Source organism: Blennius ocellaris (assembly GCF_963422515.1).
Source record: "Blennius ocellaris genome assembly, chromosome: 9".
NCBI lineage: Eukaryota > Metazoa > Chordata > Actinopteri > Blenniiformes > Blenniidae > Blennius > Blennius ocellaris.
The window spans coordinates 10,618,894-10,637,104 of NC_137658.1; the positions used below are offsets into that span (position 1 = coordinate 10,618,894).

At 46.2% G+C, this 18,211-nt stretch overlaps 2 protein-coding genes across 2 annotated transcripts; both read left to right on the forward strand.

Annotated features, from left to right (window-relative positions):
- Positions 1 to 199: 199 nt before the first annotated feature.
- Positions 200 to 11,663, forward strand: nsd1a (nuclear receptor binding SET domain protein 1a). The gene is made up of 23 exons (XM_080502666.1): positions 200 to 560; positions 1,170 to 2,017; positions 2,389 to 2,530; positions 2,618 to 2,790; positions 2,874 to 4,707; positions 4,796 to 4,920; positions 5,035 to 5,230; positions 5,366 to 5,469; positions 5,584 to 5,643; positions 5,734 to 5,913; positions 6,000 to 6,092; positions 6,228 to 6,351; positions 6,446 to 6,646; positions 6,751 to 6,930; positions 7,357 to 7,513; positions 7,605 to 7,810; positions 7,908 to 8,020; positions 8,116 to 8,385; positions 8,487 to 8,603; positions 8,739 to 8,880; positions 9,004 to 9,110; positions 9,212 to 9,416; positions 10,326 to 11,663. The coding sequence occupies exons 2-23, from the start codon at positions 1,187 to 1,189 to the stop codon at positions 11,168 to 11,170; spliced, it is 6,405 nt and encodes a 2,134-aa protein (XP_080358792.1). The 5' UTR covers positions 200 to 560; positions 1,170 to 1,186; the 3' UTR covers positions 11,171 to 11,663.
- A 1,067-nt stretch (positions 11,664 to 12,730) lies between these two features.
- Positions 12,731 to 18,151, forward strand: slu7 (SLU7 homolog, splicing factor). The gene is given in 15 exon segments (XM_080502237.1): positions 12,731 to 12,860; positions 13,055 to 13,214; positions 13,608 to 13,764; positions 13,845 to 13,925; positions 14,070 to 14,234; positions 14,360 to 14,498; positions 14,501 to 14,643; positions 14,750 to 14,847; positions 14,931 to 14,998; positions 15,641 to 15,780; positions 16,025 to 16,186; positions 17,053 to 17,154; positions 17,265 to 17,342; positions 17,447 to 17,566; positions 17,652 to 18,151. Coding segments are annotated over 14 exon segments (1,785 nt in total). The 5' UTR covers positions 12,731 to 12,860; positions 13,055 to 13,062; the 3' UTR covers positions 17,832 to 18,151.
- The last annotated feature ends 60 nt before the right edge of the window (positions 18,152 to 18,211 follow it).

The following is an 18,211-nucleotide window of genomic DNA, read 5'->3' on the forward strand; positions in this document are numbered from 1 at the left end:
GCGCGCGCGCTGACTGAGCGTGCTGCTTATTGTGTATGTGTGAGTGAGTGTGTGCGTGCGCGCGCGTGCTGGGGGTGAGTGTCACGGCCCTGTGCGGAGCAGACGGGGGGTTGGGTAGCAGTGCCGATTGGTTGCAGCTCACCAACACAGTCAGTCTGGGGCTTGTTTTAACATAACCGGGGGCACTTCGACAGCAGGCATTACAAAAAAAAAAAAAAAAAAACATGTAGTAAATAAGCCGCCGTGGCTGTTCAGGGGACCCGGCTGTGAGATGTTGCAGCGGACCGGAGATTTACTTTGTTATTTTGTATTTAAGGTGACAGTTTTTTTTTTCTTCCTCCCCTTCTTCTCTCCTTCCTGAGGGCCGCCGTTGATGAGGCGGTGAAGTGTCGAGAATGAGAGCCGAGCCTCGGCCTGCTGCTGCTGCTGCTGTTGCCGCTGCCGCCGCCGCTACTGGGATTGTGCAGCTCTGCTCCCAGAAAAAACCGAGAAAAACACTCGCTTTGTGCCACTTGGTCACAGATCCGCGGCTGGTTTCACGCTGACCGACCCTCCAAATGGTGAGTTCTGTCGCGATCTCCCCACATGTTGACGGTGCGGTGAACTTATAGTGGCGATCGGCCCCTCTCCTCTCCTCTCCTCTCTGCTTTCTTTTTTGGAACAGTAGCTTCCTATGTCGGCGTGCGGCTGTCGGCGTGATGGCTCGGTGTCAGCAGCCCCACCACTGCTCCTGCCTTGCACTGTATTAGTTGGCCGTGTGCTGAAACACACTCGCCAGACAAAAGCGGCGGTCTTTTCTACTAGTTTGTGAATGAAACGTGTGATCGCAGCGGACCAGCGGCTGCGTGTTTTGTCTTCTGCTGTCCGACTGGCCTCCAGAATGGAGGCCATGCAATGTCGGCTTATTAGTGTGTGTGTGTGGGTGTGTGTGTGTGTGTGTGTACTTAGACTGGCGCGCTCCTTCATGTATTTAGGTTACAGTCGGACTGGAAATGATTGCCACTGTACTGTGTCTGAAATGTATCCATGCATCTGTCAGCATGCCTTTGTTGTGTTGTTTTGTTTTACAAATCACAACAACCCAGCAGACTGCACTTGATGGAAACTTGAATATACTCTTTCTCTTGTTTAACCCTGCGTTCTTTTTTCCCCCTTTCCTTCTCTGACAGGATATAGACATGACAACATGAATCAATCGTACAGACCGGGTCTGAGGGTGGGCTCAGTGTTCGACTCAAGCCAACCAGAGAGGCCCCGCAATGGCCTTGTGAGCACTTCCTTTGGAAACCAGTGTGGCACTGCAAAGCGAGCACCCGGCCAGGCATCGGCCGCTCAACTGCCAACCACCAGCCTCAAGCAGCCCGCTTTACTGGCTTTCAGTCAGCCAGACCGGTACCTGCAGAGGAGGCCCCTGGACCTGAACAATGAGAGGGACCGCCACCCTCGGAACAACTTGCACTGCGCCAGCCCGATCAGCGACGACGATGGGTTTGAGGCGCCGACAGTCGAGTTGCCTCCCTCACCGGGCAACGATGACATGGAGTCTTTTGACACTCTGCAGGACGTGAGCCGAAATGGCTTCTCCCCTCACAGCTCTGACAGCTTTGAACACTGTTCTCCGATCCCAAATGGTTACCTGCATTTTGAGTCCACACTGTTTGACAGCAGTGAGATCAAGGAGGAGGAGGAGGAGGACGATGATGAGGAAGAAGGGGGGGACGCCAACAGGGAGCACCTTGCGACTTTTCACCACTCCCCAAAGTTGAGTCGCGCTCGAACTGTTACTGAGCGTAAGAGCACGTGCAACTCGGGCATTGAGAAGAGGATGTACAAACCTACGGTGTTTAACCTGATGTCCAAAACTATATCTGAACTCAACCCGACACTGAGTCCCAGTGCTCTGCCTGAAATCACTATGAGGAGTGACTGGAGCATGGGTGAGGAGTCCGACAGCGACGGTGAGCTCACCTCTCCGATTGACCCTGGACTCATCTCACCCGCGGGCACTAATTCCAACGTGAGTACGAATCTCCTCATACTCTTTTTAAAGCTCGTGTACTTCCAGAGCTGTGCTGGTGTGTTTTAGATTAAATGTCTGAGCAGAGACAATCTCGGTTTATGTCCTTATTATTGCATTCTGCTTAACTTATATGTCCATCAGGCATCATTTGTACAACTGTAATTAACTCTTGGGCATAAATTTGATTGTAGTTAGGTTGTATTTTGAAATAAATTGTAAACATGTGAACTGTGATATTCAAGCCTAGTGCCAGTACAGAACACTGTGCATGTTTTTAAACAAGTTACCGTTTCAGTTCGAGAAACAGTATTAATTCAGAATAATTAGTATTTTTTCTTACACTAAAGTATTTAGATTTTGTTGTGTAGTCCAACAGCCCAAAGAAAAAACCCATTCCTGCAGTGAAATACTTGGATGGAGACTTGGTGTGGGCAAAATTTAACAGACGACCCTGGTGGCCGTGCCAGATCACCTGCGATGGAGACCAGGGGCCTCACACAAAAATGAAAGGTAACATTTATCATCAATACTTGTATCGGAATGAAAGACGTTTTCAACCTTACCTTATGTGACACGTTCGTACTCATCATGTCGCAGTTCCAAGTCCTCGTCCGGTCCGGGTATATTTCCTGGAGACGATTGGGGAAGTTATTGAACGCGCCTGGGTCGCAGGGAATGCCATTTTCCCTTTTGGAGGAGGCCACCAGTTTGAAGAACTGCCTGTGCTGAGGCGGCGAGGCAAGCAGAAGGACAAGGACTACAAGTACACGGTAAATTCTTCAAACAAATACAGACGTGTCTCACACTAATCTGCTTTGAAAATTCCTTATAATTTGAATTTTGTTGTTTGCAGATACCCAAAAGCTTGATGACTGCGTGGAAGGTCAGCGTGTCAGAAGCCGAGTTTCTTCTCACCGGTCGACAAAGCAACAGTGATAGTGCACTTTCAGCACCCGTCAATGGGGAGGAACGTTTAGCCAGCCCGCTCCCCACCGACAAATCGCCCGAGGCTCCCCCCGTGCACCCGACTCGATCCCCATCGCCCCGCACGCCCCCCAACGGAAAGGAGCACCATCTCTTCAAAAACTCGACTGCCCCTGCCAACAAGAGCAGAACCTGCAAGAAGAAAAAGAAATGTTTATCGGACATATTTGGCCACATAGTCGGCGGATCGAGGGACTCGTCTGCGATCACGGACTTGGCCGCCCAGCAAGCTCCCACAGCAACTCGTGCACTGAAAGAAGAGCTGACGGACTCACCGTACGCAGACCTGGAGTCAGTTCCAATGCTGCATCGTCCGAAACGCACAGCGGTGTCCCCGGAACCGGATATACACACACTGCTCCGAAAAGAACAGGGTTCAAGAAAATCTAAAAAGAGTACAGAACACGTCATCCAGCGTGTGGATTCATGTCACTCTTCCAGCATTTTAAGGAATAAATGTACGTCCAAAAGAAATTCGGAGGGAAGTTTGAGTGGCTATGTTGAATTGTCGTACGCTTCAGGTGAAAAGCACTCTCAGGATCTCCCTGCCACTAGTTGCCTGATGACGAGGGCTCTTAAAGCAGAGGAGGAGACTGGTTTGAAAGATGCACTGGCCACGTGCCCGAATTCAGTGAAGGCACCTACTGATGATTGCGCTGTTATTACAGCTGCTAATGCGCCCATCAAAACTGAACGGTCTCCTGACTGCAAGTCCCTCAGCAGTGCTTCATCCTCGGTAAATCACGGCTCTCCGAAGCGGCGTCCCCGGAAGCTGGATAAGAAACTCATCCGTAATGGGTCATTGATTAAGTCCAAGTGTGCGGGCTTAAGTGATCCGGATTTGCAACCTGTTGAGATCAAGGTGGAAAAGATTGTCCCGGATCCATCATCCTCCTCTCCATCCTCTTCTCTTTCCCCAATGGATGCTTTTCAGGATGTCAAGGAAATAACGTTTAAATCTCTCGAGGAGGATAGCAGTGGCTCCGAGTCGACTTCATTTCAGCCGGATTCCAATTATAAATTCAGTACTTTCCTAATGCTCCTGAAGGACATGCATGATACCAGAGAAAAGGAGGGCAAACCACTGGCGCTTCCACCACCGCCTGTCATAATCAAAGAGGAACCGCTTGTGATCCCTTCCTCGACAGGAAGTGATCCATTCAAGGGTTCTTATCACGGTTTCAGTCATGGAATCAAGCTGGAAAACAGCCAACCGGGGAAATCCAGAATAACCCAAAATACGGCAGGAAAACCCAATAGCAGGTCTAAAGCAATCATGTCAGCTGACGCCCGCCATCGCAAGGACTTATTGGTTTTGTCTCAGTCGGGCAGCTCGGACAAGCAGCGGAGAAAGCAAAGACTGCCGGCCAAACTGAAAGTCAACATACCTGGGCTCTCCTCAGACTTGGCCGGCATGGCGTACGGCAGGGAGTTTGTCAGCGGCCACGCTGACTTAGCCGATGTTTCGTCCGACGCTCTCGTCGCTGCCAGTCTCCCGGCAACCTACCTCGACAAGAGCTCCGAGTCGCCGCTGGCTCCAAAGAAGCGCTGGCGAGTGCTGGAGGAGGCCGCCGAGGCCAAGGTCGACATCATGAGCGAGTTGAAGGAGTCTTGCACGGCGCGAGCGTCGCTGGATCTCGACCTGGCAGCCGAGAAGCACGCGGAGAACGACTCGCACTCGTCTGATACGGGCAGCACAGCCGGTAAGCCTCCAAGCAGCCGCTGATTAGTTCGTGCCGCAGCGACGGCAAGTCTTTGAGTGACTGATAACCGTTGTTTACTTTGGCGCAGGAAATTCGGAGAACAAGCGTCTCCGGAAACCGACGAAGAGACTCCTGGAATCAACCGAGGAGTATGAACAGATATTTGCTCCAAAAAAGAGATCCAAAAAACACACCTCAGAGTCTTCCAAAATGGTAAAAACATGTCATTTGTTTACAGAAGAAGTAAGGTTGCTTCAAAGTGTAAACTGTTTTGCGATCGTTGGCACATTCCGTTTACTCAAACGTCCGCCTGTTCGTCACGTGCAGCAAACTTCAGGGATGACGGCGCTTCACGATGGCAGCACCACACCAGACATTGTTACCTCACCCCCGCCTGCAGAGTCGGACCGGAGCCCGCTTCGGAGCCGTGTCTCTCCGGTAGCGCGCCCGATGACTCCGGACGCCACGCAGCTCTGCTTTGATGCAGGAACCGGGGAAGAAACAAATCTACCTCCTGAATCTTGTGAGACTTTTTTTTTTTTTACTTTGTTTGTACTAGATAATATGACCAATTACAGTATAACCCATTTTGCTCTGAATAGAGATGTATGTTTTTTTTACAATTTGGATGATTTAATATATTGAATTTGTATTGCAGCGCCAGGATTATCAACCCTGGAGAGAAAGAGGCCGAGAAAACTGTCACACAAGGTGCTGGACTGCACCATAGAAGAAGTATCTGTTGCTCCTGCAAAGAAGAAGGTCCGTGAAGATTTTGTCCAACCATCTGGCCTCGTCTTGTATTACAGACCAACATGCTTATATTGTTCTTATTACTTTAGCTTGAAAATGTTAAATGTGTTGTTGGTTCTCCAGGAGATTAGGCGGTACAGTGGAATTACATCAGAGGTGAAGGTGGTGGTCAAGAAGACTCAGGTACGACAGAGATTAAACACATCTCAGCTTGTTTCTTTGTGAAATCATGTTGAAACCATACTAAACGCAGTCGAATCCCGTATTGATCAGCTGGAGACTCTGATGAAAGAGAAGCTCGTACCCAGCACGTCCTCCGCCGCTGCTGCGCCCGTACAGCCGGAGGAGGGGCCGCAACAATCAAAGACCCCCAGACTGAAAGCGGAGATGGAGGCCGGCGGCACTGAAGAGAAACAAAGTGGACACACTGGAACACTAACTCCGAAACAGGAGGTGCGCGCGACTGTTCAAACATCAGTGGGACAATATTAAGGTTCTTGGCGTCCGTGAGTAACGGCACATGATGTGTTTCTTTGTAGATTCTGCCAGCTCCTGTAAACGATGGCCTCTCGTCCCAAGTTGATGTGAAAGGAAAAATAGGAGCTACATCCTTAAAAGAAAACGTTTGTCAGGTGAAATGATTTATCAGAGAGTTGTTATTTTGTTTTGGCGTTGTTTTTTTTTGTGGGTTTTTTTCTAAATCGTCTCGGTTTGTTGCGGATTTTGTATCTGTGATGGGTAAACCGATACCTGCTGTGTTTGTGCAGGTGTGTGAAAGGACGGGAGACCTGCTTGTGTGTGACGGCCACTGCTATGGAGCCTTTCACCCGCAGTGCATCGGCCTCTCCGTGGCCCCCAAGGGAAAGTTCCTCTGTCAAGAATGCACCACTGGTAATTTCGCTCTTCCATCTTTCGCCGATCGACCTTAAAAAAATATTGAGATGCACTTCCGACGTGTGCTTGACGTGATTACGTTCCCTCGCAGGTGCTCACTCGTGCTTCGTATGCAAGGAGTCTGGCGGCGGGGTGAAGCGCTGCATGATACCACTGTGTGGGAAGTTCTACCACTCTGATTGTATATTGGCCTACTCGGCCACACAGCCGCACAACAAAGGCTTCCGCTGCCCTCTGCACGTGTGTCTGTCCTGCCACATCACCAATCCGTTCAACACCTGCAGCTCTAAAGGTGAGCTCCGGAGAGGTCCTTGCGCTTTTTAAACCCTCACAGGATTAACCTAAACGCCAGGTGTCCGTGCATCATTTTCCCCAATTGTGTGTTTGTGCCTACAGGTCGACTGGCACGATGTGTGCGCTGCCCCGTGGCCTATCACGCCAACGACAACTGCATGGCAGCCGGAAGCTTGGTGCTGGCCAACAATGGCTTCCTCTGTCCGAACCACTTTACTCCGCGCAAAGGCTGCAAAAACCACGAGCACATTAACGTCAGCTGGTGCTTCGTGTGCTCTGAAGGCGAGTCTGCATCTTCTTTTTCCAGTGACGTTCAGGCACATGCAGTATGTGCCACGAGAACACGACTGCAAATCTTTGCCAAAAGTGCATTCGCATTTTCAAGGCATTTCCATTTGTTTCTCAAGAGAGCATCATTTAATCAGAATCGCTTTTATGCTTTATTCTATTTTCTACTTCAGTGTTCCCACTTGTATAATATATCTAAAAGTACACCATCTGCTTTCCATTTGCATGAAGCAGATGCTTCATTTCACCACTTCATTTTATGTTAATACCTTTTCGATATGGTTTTCAAACCCTAAGAATATTACATGCATCACTTTGAGCCATCTGTGATTACTATTTTCATCACTGGTTGCTTTTATTTGACCATTAAAAACCATGGAGACGACCTCACCGCCCTCTTGTGTGTGTGTATATGTGTAGGGGGCAGTTTGCTGTGCTGTGAAGCTTGTCCGGCTGCTTTCCACCGCGAGTGTTTGAATATCGAGATGCCACAGGGCAGCTGGTTCTGCAACGACTGCAAAGCTGGGAAGAGACCTCGCATCAAGGACATACTCTGGGTCAAATGGGGGCGCTATCGGTAAGGTTTGACGATTCCTTCGGCTCGGCGGGCCACGCAGATGAAACGCATCCGCGTCGGTGTTCACGAAGCCTGTTTGCACTCTTTTTAGGTGGTGGCCTGCCGAAGTCTGTCTGACCAAAGACGTCCCAAATAACATCTTAAGGATGAAGCACGAGGTGGGGGAGTTCCCGGTGCAGTTCTTTGGCTCCAAAGATTTTGTGTGGACATACCAGGCCAGGGTGTTTCCTTACATGGAGGGAGACACTCACAACATCGAGAAAATGGGCAAAGGCGCCGACGCGGTGTACAAGAAAGGTGTGTTTCAACCAGTGGTGTTCATCTGAAAGTACTTTCTTTCGCGTCGTGCGTGGATTCAGCATGCGCTTACATCACTGCCCGTCTGTCCTTTAAGCCCTGACTGAAGCTGCCGAGAGGTTCCGAGAGCTTCAGGCAGAGAGAGAAATGAAGCAGCTTCAGGAGGACCGAAAGAATGACAAAAAGCCTCCTCCATACAAGCACATCAAGGTACCGCAAGACACCCGAAAGTACAGCTTAACTTGAGGGTCACCCTGTCGAAAACAATGTACTCATAAAGTCCCCGCAATGACTTTGCGTCCAAGGTAAACCGGCCCATTGGGAAGGTGCAGATCTTCACGGCCGACTTGTCCGAAGTCCCTCGGTGCAACTGCAAGGCGTCGGATGAGAATCCGTGCGGCGTCGACTCGGAATGCATAAATCGTATGCTGATGTACGAGTGCCACCCTCAAGTGTGCGTAGCGGGCGAGCGGTGTCAGAACCAGGCCTTCACCAAGCGCGAGTACACCCCGGTGGAGATTCACCGGACGCTGTCCTGCGGCTGGGGTCTGCGTGGCGTGTCGGACCTCAAGAAGGTTTGAGGAGACAAAATAAATCCGAAGATTTTGGAGATTGTGTTTTATGTCCTCTGTTTCACTGTCTGTTTTGTTTTTTTACACCCCTTGTTACTTCGCAGGGAGCTTTTGTGAGCGAGTATGTGGGAGAGATGATAGATGAAGAAGAGTGTCGAGCCAGGATCCGACACGCTCAAGAGAACGACATCTGTAACTTCTACATGCTTACACTGGACAAGGTGATTCTGCACCCGACGCTCACAAACGCCAAGTTGGATGAGACAAAGATCCTTTGTCCTCAGTTCAGATCGGATGATTCAATGGAAAACAAATTGCATTTTTTTTTTTTTTTTCTCGCTTTTTATTTCTTGCAGGACCGGGTCATTGACGCTGGACCCAAAGGGAACGAGGCTCGCTTCATGAACCACAGTTGTCAGCCAAACTGCGAGACTCAGAAGTGGACGGTGAATGGGGACACCAGAGTGGGGCTTTTTGCTCTGCAAGACATCCCGCAAGGTTCGAGCAATGGCCTGCATCTTTAACTTCTCATTTGATGCAGAATTAAAAAAAAAAAAAAAAAAAAAAATCAATTTAATTATTCAAAGTTTGCACTTGTGAGCTGATTTAATTTGTACCTAGATGTGGAGCTGACTTTTAACTACAACCTCGAGTGTCGTGGAAACGGAAAGACTGCCTGTAAATGTGGAGCACCCAACTGTAGCGGTTTCTTGGGTGTTCGACCAAAGGTAACGTTTCATATTTGGTCCATGCCATTCTTAACGTGCCGAGTCTGAGGGGGAGTCCCTGAACATCTTTGGTCACGTTCATTTCTCTTGTTCGTGTTCAGAACCAGCCAGCAGCCGATAAAATGAAGCTTAAGGAAGGGAAAAGGAGAGTTTCCATGAGGAGAAGGTCCAAGCAAGAAGTCAGAAAGGAGAGGGAAGACGAATGCTTCAGCTGTGGCGACGGGGGCCAGATCGTGTCCTGTAAGAAGCCGGGCTGTCCCAAGGTCTATCACGCAGACTGTCTCAACCTGGCCAAGAGACCTGCAGGCAAGTAGAGGCAGACATTGGTTGCATCTGTGCATGTGTTTTCAAAAAAAAAGAAAATGCAGAAATAATAAGTGACATAATCCCAATTTTGTGTAAAAAGTAAAATAAATCAAAAGAATGAAAAACAACGAATTATGGAGTGAAAAGGAGACACTTTTTAATGTAAAATATAATGAAAAGCCACCGCGAAGGCCGTAGGTGTCTACATATTCAACAAGACAAGACCAGATCTTTCTTACTAACTACATATTACCCTGAAAAACATCTGATATGGGACTGTAAGCCAGGGAATTTAAATTATCACATTTCTGATGCACAAGAAAATGCTCATATTCAATAATTATGTCCACGCCATTTTATCAGTTTATTATGATCATGTATGCTCAGTAGAATCATTGAGTAGAACTTGCATAGATAGCTTTTAATAAGAACAGATACCATTTTCTGAGCTTTCAGTTGATGGTGCACCAGAGAAATTAAGCAAAGAGAGTGAAAATATCCACATACATCCATTTCTGTGTGACATAAGTGCCACATAACTTATGTTCAGTGTTTGTTTACTCCCACTGTGCCAGTTAAGTCTACATATAGCCCCCAAGAATAGAGAAGTTAGCAAGGATTTAAACCGATATGATTGATGTAAGAAGATGCAAAAAATGTAATGTTCTTCATTTAATTTGATGATCTTCGACTGTATATTACTCCACCCAGATCCAGTGCTAACATTTGATTTGAAAAGACAGACTGATAAGACACATTGAGCTTGACTCACTGCTTCATGCCACTTTTGTAGTAGTAATTTAAGGAGACTGAGTCAGACTTGGCCACGTCAAATGATTATTTGCTCTCCATCAGAATCCCTGAGAGTTTCTGTTGCCCACCCAGAGTAATTCCAGATGTTGTCCACAGGTCGGTGGGAGTGTCCGTGGCACCAGTGTGACGTGTGTGGTAAAGAGGCAGCTTCGTTCTGTGAGATGTGTCCCAACTCCTACTGCAAGGAGCATCGGGAAGGCATGCTCTTCATCTCCAAGCTGGATGGAAAGTTGTCCTGCAGCGAACACGACCCCTGTGGGCCCGACCCGCTGGAGCCGGGCGAGATCCGCGAATACATGCCCAACGTGACCTCCATGAGGCCGGGGCCGCTTTCTGTGCCCGTCACAAACTCGATGGTCCCGGAGTCCAGGAGAGCCTCCTCTTCTGCTGCGCCCGCCTCCGACCCGGCCGACGAGGCCGCGCCATCCAGAGTGGAGCCTCCTCCTCGGCTCTACATCAACACGAAGACCGCTACCTCAAGCTTCATACCCTCCAGCAAGTCGTACCTCGCAGACAGAAGCGAGGGCCAAAGTTTCCCCACGCCCGCCTCCTCCAGGGAGGATCGAGAAGACGGGGAGGTGGAGGACGGGGAGGTGTGCGGGTTGGAGATAGAAGAGGTGGAAGATGACGATGACGACGAGGACGACGAGGATGATGAAGACGACGAGGAAGACAATGATATGGATGAGATGGAGATAGTGGAAGAAGAGGATGAGACACTTTATGGAGGTCACCTGCTGGAGGAGGAAGAGGGGAGAGAGGAGGAGGAGGGAGAGGAGGAGGAGGAGGAGGAGGAGGAGGAGGAAGAAGGGGAGGAGGAGGAGGAAGAGGAAAACGAAGGAGGGGATGTGTATGACACTTGGGGCGATTACGTGGATGATGATTGTGACGATGGAGAGGTGGATGGGGAGGACTGGGGAAGAGTGGAGGACGACAAGTGACTCATTCACCCCTTCCCTATAAAACTGCGAAGACATTGATATACTGAAAGAGTTTATTATTTTGGTACCTACTTGAAGCAACGGGGCCTTCACTTTGGTACAACCTCGCCTTCTCATCTCCGGACTGCTGGACTGACAGCGGGGATGTGTGCTGGTGCTAAGGCTCAACGTCTCTTTATACTTCTGTCGATATTTTATTGTGTCTGGTGCTGTTATGTTTTCTCGTTGTTTACATGTTTTTCTTTTTTTTTTTTAAGAAGAAGAAACGGTTTTTTTTTTTTTTTGCATTTTCAAAAAAAATAGTTTCACTTGACCAAACCGTCATCATAAGGGCATCTTATGTTGTTACCATTTGAACTTTGTATGTCTGATTACTGGATTCATCAGCCAGTGTTCTCCATTGGGGCTGTGTTACCATTAGGCACAACAGTACCTGCTTGGTGCTTGTGATAAATGCAAAAAATAAATCTACTGGAGTCAGTGAGGCTCTAGATTCTTGTCACAACAAAAACTCGTCATTTTTTTTTTCCCTCCCGCCTTCTGTTGTTGTCCGCCTAACAATTACAATCAATGCATGCATCATGCAAACAAATTTAGAGTAGGTTTTATGCAAATCCAGATTTGTTTTAACGTGGCTAATTTAACTTTCTTCAGTGTTAACTTTCTCCGGGGTAATGGGGAACGTTTGGAGCAGTAAAAAGTACTTCCATAATGACACCGGTTTAATTACTTCTCTTCCGAGCACTCGAGTTTTTAATCACCACAAAGTTAATGTTGCTGCTCTTTAAACACAAATCAGTAATTGAATTGCATTAAACTACACACCTGTCTTAATTTATCTTGAGATAATCTGAAACTAACCAAGGCCGTTCCCGTCTAAATTATTTTAGTTACTTTGTGCCCCCTTGTGGTGCGATCTCTACAGCATCACAAACGAATCTTTAGGGTGTTTTTTTTTTTTTTATCCAAATGATTAATGGTATTCACCAGTATTCTTCCTCACTTTCCAAATGGATCAAACTATTTGCATCGACAGTGCATAAACTTTTATTCCACCTATAAGTAAGAATACGTTATAAGTTATATTTTCACACACCATGGTGGCAAACTTTGTGATATCATCCTTGAGAATCGTAGAGATATGAAGCACATCAGGACACAAAAAAGTATCAGATTTACAGAGGATTTAATCTGGACAATAATGAACCACCCGAGATGGGTGTCATTCAGTTAGCTGACGCATGACAAAGAATCCAGCAAGTAACGTCTCTGCTTGAGTTCATGCTAAACCTACCTGATCAGCGTTTTTTTTTTTTTTTTAAGATTACTGTGAAACTTTAAGCACACAGCAAATTCTATAATCATATATGCATAGCTTAAAACTGTGCAGAAAGTCACTCTGTTGCACGTTTTAATATGATTATGGTCAAAATAGATTTGGTAAAACAGACCCAACGAACGATGAGGACATTCTTCATTTGACACGTGCTCAATAGGTGTCGCTGTTTGGAGATGAACACGATTCTAAGCACCAGCGAAGAAGAAACGTTGTTCCGTCGACGCAAAATGGCGACGTCTGCTGCGTGAGCAAAACACGACCGAAGAGCTTCAAAACTCCAATTCAAACGGGGAAGGGACGTTATTAGGAAGGGAATACAAACTTCTTTGTTAGTTGTAGTAACACTTTAAGGTAAGTCAAGTATTGCTTTGGTCACAGAACTGCTAATTACTGCCTTATTTATGGAGAGAAGTGAGCGATGATACGATGGCGTATGTTTCGAGCATGCTTCAAAAGAAACACACTCCAGATATAATCCAGACTGTTGTATCATTATATTGGTGGCAGTACTTATGTTTTATCGAGCCCTGTGTGTGCGCTGGCAGGTTGAATTATGGATGAGCAGACCCCCGCTCCCCCCTCCGAGGGCATCGTGGGGCTGGATGAGCCCAAAAAGATGACCCGGGAGGACTGGAGGAAGAAGAAGGAGCTGGAGGAGCAGAGGAAGCTGGGAAACGCTCCAGCCGAGGTGGACGAGGAGGGGAAGTGAGTGTGTGTCCTCTCTCGGACTGCTGAAGACGTGTTTTTCTTTCTGCAAATAACTCATTACAAGTACAGTATTGCCTTCAACAAACTTGTTTAGCCTGAAAATCGACGGCTGTATCCAGATAAAACTTTAATGACCTTGGCCCACAAACGTTGGAGCGAAAGTTATTTATTTGACTTGTACCCCATGTCATTTTAATACATTAATTCCAGTTGAGGCACATGTTTTCAAATCTACAGTACTCAGAATATATTATATTGCCAGGATGGTACACGTTGACTAGAAGGAATCCTATATTCGCTGGTGTTGACGTCTATGTGATGGGACGCTTTTTCTGGAGTAATTGTTGTTGTCCAAATTAATTCAACATTACCAACCGTTGCTTTACATAGGGACATCAACCCTCACATCCCACAGTATATTTCATCAGTGCCATGGTATATCGACCCGTCAAAGAGGCCCACACTGAAGCATCAAAGGCCACAGAGTGGAGAAATTATAAGCCAATTCTCACCTATTGGAGACTGGTACAAGAGAGGCGTACAAGAGGTGAGGATGATTCAAATTCTTGCTTTGTGTCATAACAAGTCAGCCTACTTGCTTAAAGCTAACTTTGTGTCTTCACGCAGGGTAAAATTGGCACTAAATATCGTAAAGGGGCTTGTGAGAACTGTGGGGCCATGACGCACAAGAAGAAAGACTGTTTAGAGGTAAAAAAAAAAAAAAAAAAAATACATGAAGTCTGTGGGGTTTGTTTATTTAATTTTTTTCTTTTGTAAACCTGTATGGTAAATTTAATTTAATAAATGGTTTCAAACAGAGTTGACCTCTGACCTTCTTCGTTGTGCCTTCAGCGTCCCAGGAAAGTTGGAGCCAAGTTCACAGGAATTTCCATCGCTCCAGATGAACACAGTCAGGTGCAGCTCAACATGGATTACGATGGGAAGCGTGATCGCTGGAATGGCTACGACCCGGAGGAACACCAGCGTATCGTTGAGGAGTATGCCAAAGTCGATCTGGTAAGCAGTCCATCTGTCAGTAAGGTTCTAAGTGTTCTGATTTCTATTTTCTCTGGAGGGGAAAATCTTATGTACTCGACTTGCATTGTTCTACCATGACTCACTTCTGTTTTGTTGTTTCTCAGGCCAAAAGGACCCTGAAAGCTCAGAAACTTCAAGATGAGCTGGCCTCTGGAAAACTGGACCAGACTGTAATTGCTTTTATTGGTGACAATGGTTTGTGTTTGAGTTTGGAGAACGGAAGAGAAAACGATGTCTTTGAATCCTGTCCTTGCAGGAGCGGGAGCATGACAGCGAGGACGAGGACGAAGACAAATATGCCGACGACATCGACATGCCCGGTCAAAACTTTGACTCGAAGAGACGAATCACTGTCAGAAATTTGCGTATTCGAGAAGACACGGCTAAAGTAAGGGGCTCAAAGCTAACAATCGCTCACCATCATTGCCTTTGGCTCTTTCTAATATCCTCTGAACTGTAAAAAAAACCGATCGGCATGTTTGTCCTTCTCGTAGTACTTGAGAAATCTCGATCCAAACTCGGCGTACTACGACCCAAAGACCCGAGCTATGAGAGAGAACCCCTATTACAACACTGGCATGAACCCGGACGAGTGAGTCGTCGTGTTTCTTCAGAACTTGGGTCACATTGTAATTATTACTGTGGAATAATAACTTTTGTTTTTGGGGCCAACAGAGTCGGATATGCCGGAGACAACTTTGCTCGCTACTCTGGCGATACGATAACCATGGCCCAAACGCAGCGTGAGTCACAATTCTCTGCTCTCTTTATTAGCTTGGCTCTTCCTTCTTTGTTTCAGCGCTAATGCTGTAAATTGCTTCCTTTGTGGCTGACTGGTAGAAAGTGTCTCTTGTGTATTTAAAATAAAATCTGCCCTTTTAATTAGATTGTTTCGCTGCAAGATATTTATGTAGTGAAAATCGGCTCCATCTAATTGAGGGTTTCTGTGTTTTTTTTTGTTTTTTTTTAACTTATCAGCTAAAGCCTGTTCAATTGAATAATTACCACATTTTCCAGCAGCTACCACAGATTTAGCAGATAAAAATCTCCAGCGCCCATATTTTAGAACTTTTATTTAGCTCATGTAGATATTTTGTGGGTTTTAATTCCTAAAAAGAGATAGCTTGGCACTCTTTTGCATCTCTCTGGAGCTTGGAACACACAAGTTGCTTTGATTATTTTTACTTGCAGGGAAACGGCAAATGTATTTATTATTTATGCACCGATTCTTATGGCTTTTACATTTTTGATGGCACTGAAACATGCTTTAAAATCTATTCAACTATGGGGCCTTTTTTTTAAAAAGCTTTACTGACTCTTTTTCCTCTTTGATTAGACTGTTTACACGTTTGCTACCTCCTGCAATAATTGTCTTCTTGTGCCAGTGTTTGCCTGGGAGGCGTATGAGCGGGGCTCTGAGGTGCATCTGCAGGCCGACCCCACCAAGCTGGAGCTGCTCCATAAGTCCTTTAAGGTCAAGAAAGAAGACTTTAAAGAAGAGCAGAGGGAGGGGATCCTGGAAAGGGTATGCAGTTTAACATTTTTTTATTTTTGGACCTGAAGAAGAATTGTTTCCCTCTATTGCGCCGTTTCTTCATCAAGAAACTTTTAACTCGAGCTATCGCGAATGCTGACAAAATGTAATCAATTACCGTTTGCTGTTTTAACCCGGCTAGTAATTATACATTTGAAACTGATTCCACTCGCACAGTGTAGTGTTCTCAGGTATATACACAGACTTATACACTTTTTTTGTATGCATCGATCAGTATGGGGGCGAGGAGCATTTGGACGCGCCGCCACGTGAGCTGCTGCTGGCCCAGACGGAGGACTACGTGGAGTACTCTCGTCACGGCGCCGTACTGAAAGGACTGGAGAAGGCGGTGGCTCGCTCCAAGTACGAGGAGGACGTGCTCAATAATAACCACACTGTAAGGACGGGAGGAGAGAGCTTTATGCAAATGTCTTGCTTGTTTCATTATTTCATACGGGAGCATCTCAAAGCAGAGGGTGCCATTTTTCAAAAGTCTGTCATCGAGATTCATGTTTATAAATAGGCACTCTGGCTCTCTTGATAAATCACTGAATATATAAACTTGTAATTAATACACAAAATCATCAAATTGATGCAAAAAAGTTGACAGCAGCCCACCTTCTGTAAACTGCTATGCAGTCTAGCGCCCTCCGCTGTCTGTCACAACTCCTGATGAATATTTGGCTCCTTGAACGCCTCCGTCTTCTCAAACAGCCATTCAACATTGATCATTTATAAAATGTCTTATCTATAGAATATGTGTTTGTGTAAATCAAGGTTCTTTTGATTTGTGGTCCTCACACATCATCAACTACAAACGTACAATACGTTTGCATGCATAACAGAGTTTAGAGAAAGAATTCACCCAAGAAGGTTTTAGTCAGGCAGAAAAAGAAAAAAACAATTCCTCAAAAATGTTCCAGTGCAAGTGGGTGGCAGTAGTGGAGGAGGTGGCTCATTACATTGAGTTAGTGTTAATAAAAAGTTAAATCAATATTTTTTCCAGCCCTACATTGTGTGGCTCGCGAATATCTAAAAATGCAGTATTTAAAAAATATTGCAATATATCATACAACCCAGCCAGTTTTGATATATATTGTTTTTAACTGGAAGTTGCTATTGACATCACAGTTCTATTTTAAAATGCTTGAAATGTTTTTGACATGTTATGGATATGAAATACGCTGACCAAACAAACTAGTGATATTGTATGTAGTTTATCTTGAAAAGAAAAGAAAAAACAAACACTTTCATCATTTTCAGTGTATTTGGGGTTCGTTCTGGATGGACGGCTACTGGGGATACAAGTGTTGTCACTCGATGGTCAAACAGAGTTACTGCACAGGAGACACTGGAATTCAGATTGTAAGTATATGCATATATTCAAAGCCTCCGTATGATGAAGTCCAGATTTTTGTCTGTGCGGTGAGATAAAAGTGACTGGATGTAACTCCCACAATTTGAACAACCTGCAGAACAACACGGACTGTGTTCCATTTGAGGAGGGACTGATTCAGCCAGAGGAGGAGGAACAGCCCAAGTCTCTGCTGGAAGTAAGTGGCACCAAATAAATTCGTATTGTATCATTAACGATTAATCTAAAAGAGCTTGCTCCACATGATAGTTTAATTCACTATGTCAATGCTTTATTGTCCAGATGCATCGGGATAAGCAGAAAGAGAAGAAGAAGAAAAAGAAAAACAAAAAGAACAAGAAGCACAGCTCTGACAGCAGCGACTCGGAAGATGAAGAGAAGAAGAGGGAGAAGCTGAAGAAGGTAAAATTCTTGGGTGCTTAAATGGCCGAAGACGTTTGGACGTCGGTGGTTTATTGACATGCAGCCGGTGTCTCGTCTCCAAAAGGCTCTGGAAGCGGAGGACAAGCGGGTGAAGCACGTCGACGCCATCATGCAGCTGGACGAGAGGAAGAGGCCGTACAGCAGCCTGCAGGAGGTGAAAGCTCCCACCGAAGAGGAGATGGAGGCCTTCCGCATGAAACGCCCCCGGCCTGACGATCCCATGGCTTCTTTCCTGGGACAGTGACCTCCTTCAAACCCTCCCGGAGGACCAGAGCAGCTGCTCGGTGTAAAGAATATGGAGTCAAACTCTTTAAAACGGACCTTGTAACCCCGTTGCAGGAAGCCACGCACGTCGGCTCCAGGAAGCATGGAGAGACCTTGTACAGTGTTTGATAGCTTTTGTCATAGAAAGTTCTGGTCTGTTTAACTTTAGAACAAACAGGAAATGTGCTTCGATTTTTCAATCCTCAAAACACGCGTAAATGTTAATATTTTGAATTCTGTTCGTTTGAAAAACATTTCAGACCCAAGCTAAACCCAGACATTGCTTTATTTGGTTAACGTCACCACTATATCTTTCAATTAAAATCATTTTTATAATGAAAGCATTTTGGTCCGTTTTTA

What these genes read in the sequence shown, in the direction of transcription:
- nsd1a (XM_080502666.1), top strand. Translation starts at nt 1,187, where the DNA reads ATGAATCAATCGTACAGACCGGGTCTGAGGGTGGGCTCAGTGTTCGAC. An exon ending in ACAAGGACTACAAGTACACG is followed by an intron (nt 2,791 to 2,873) that starts GTAAATTCTTCA and finishes TGTTGTTTGCAG; the next exon opens with ATACCCAAAAGCTTGATGAC. An exon ending in CGACGCGGTGTACAAGAAAG is followed by an intron (nt 7,811 to 7,907) that starts GTGTGTTTCAAC and finishes CTGTCCTTTAAG; the next exon opens with CCCTGACTGAAGCTGCCGAG.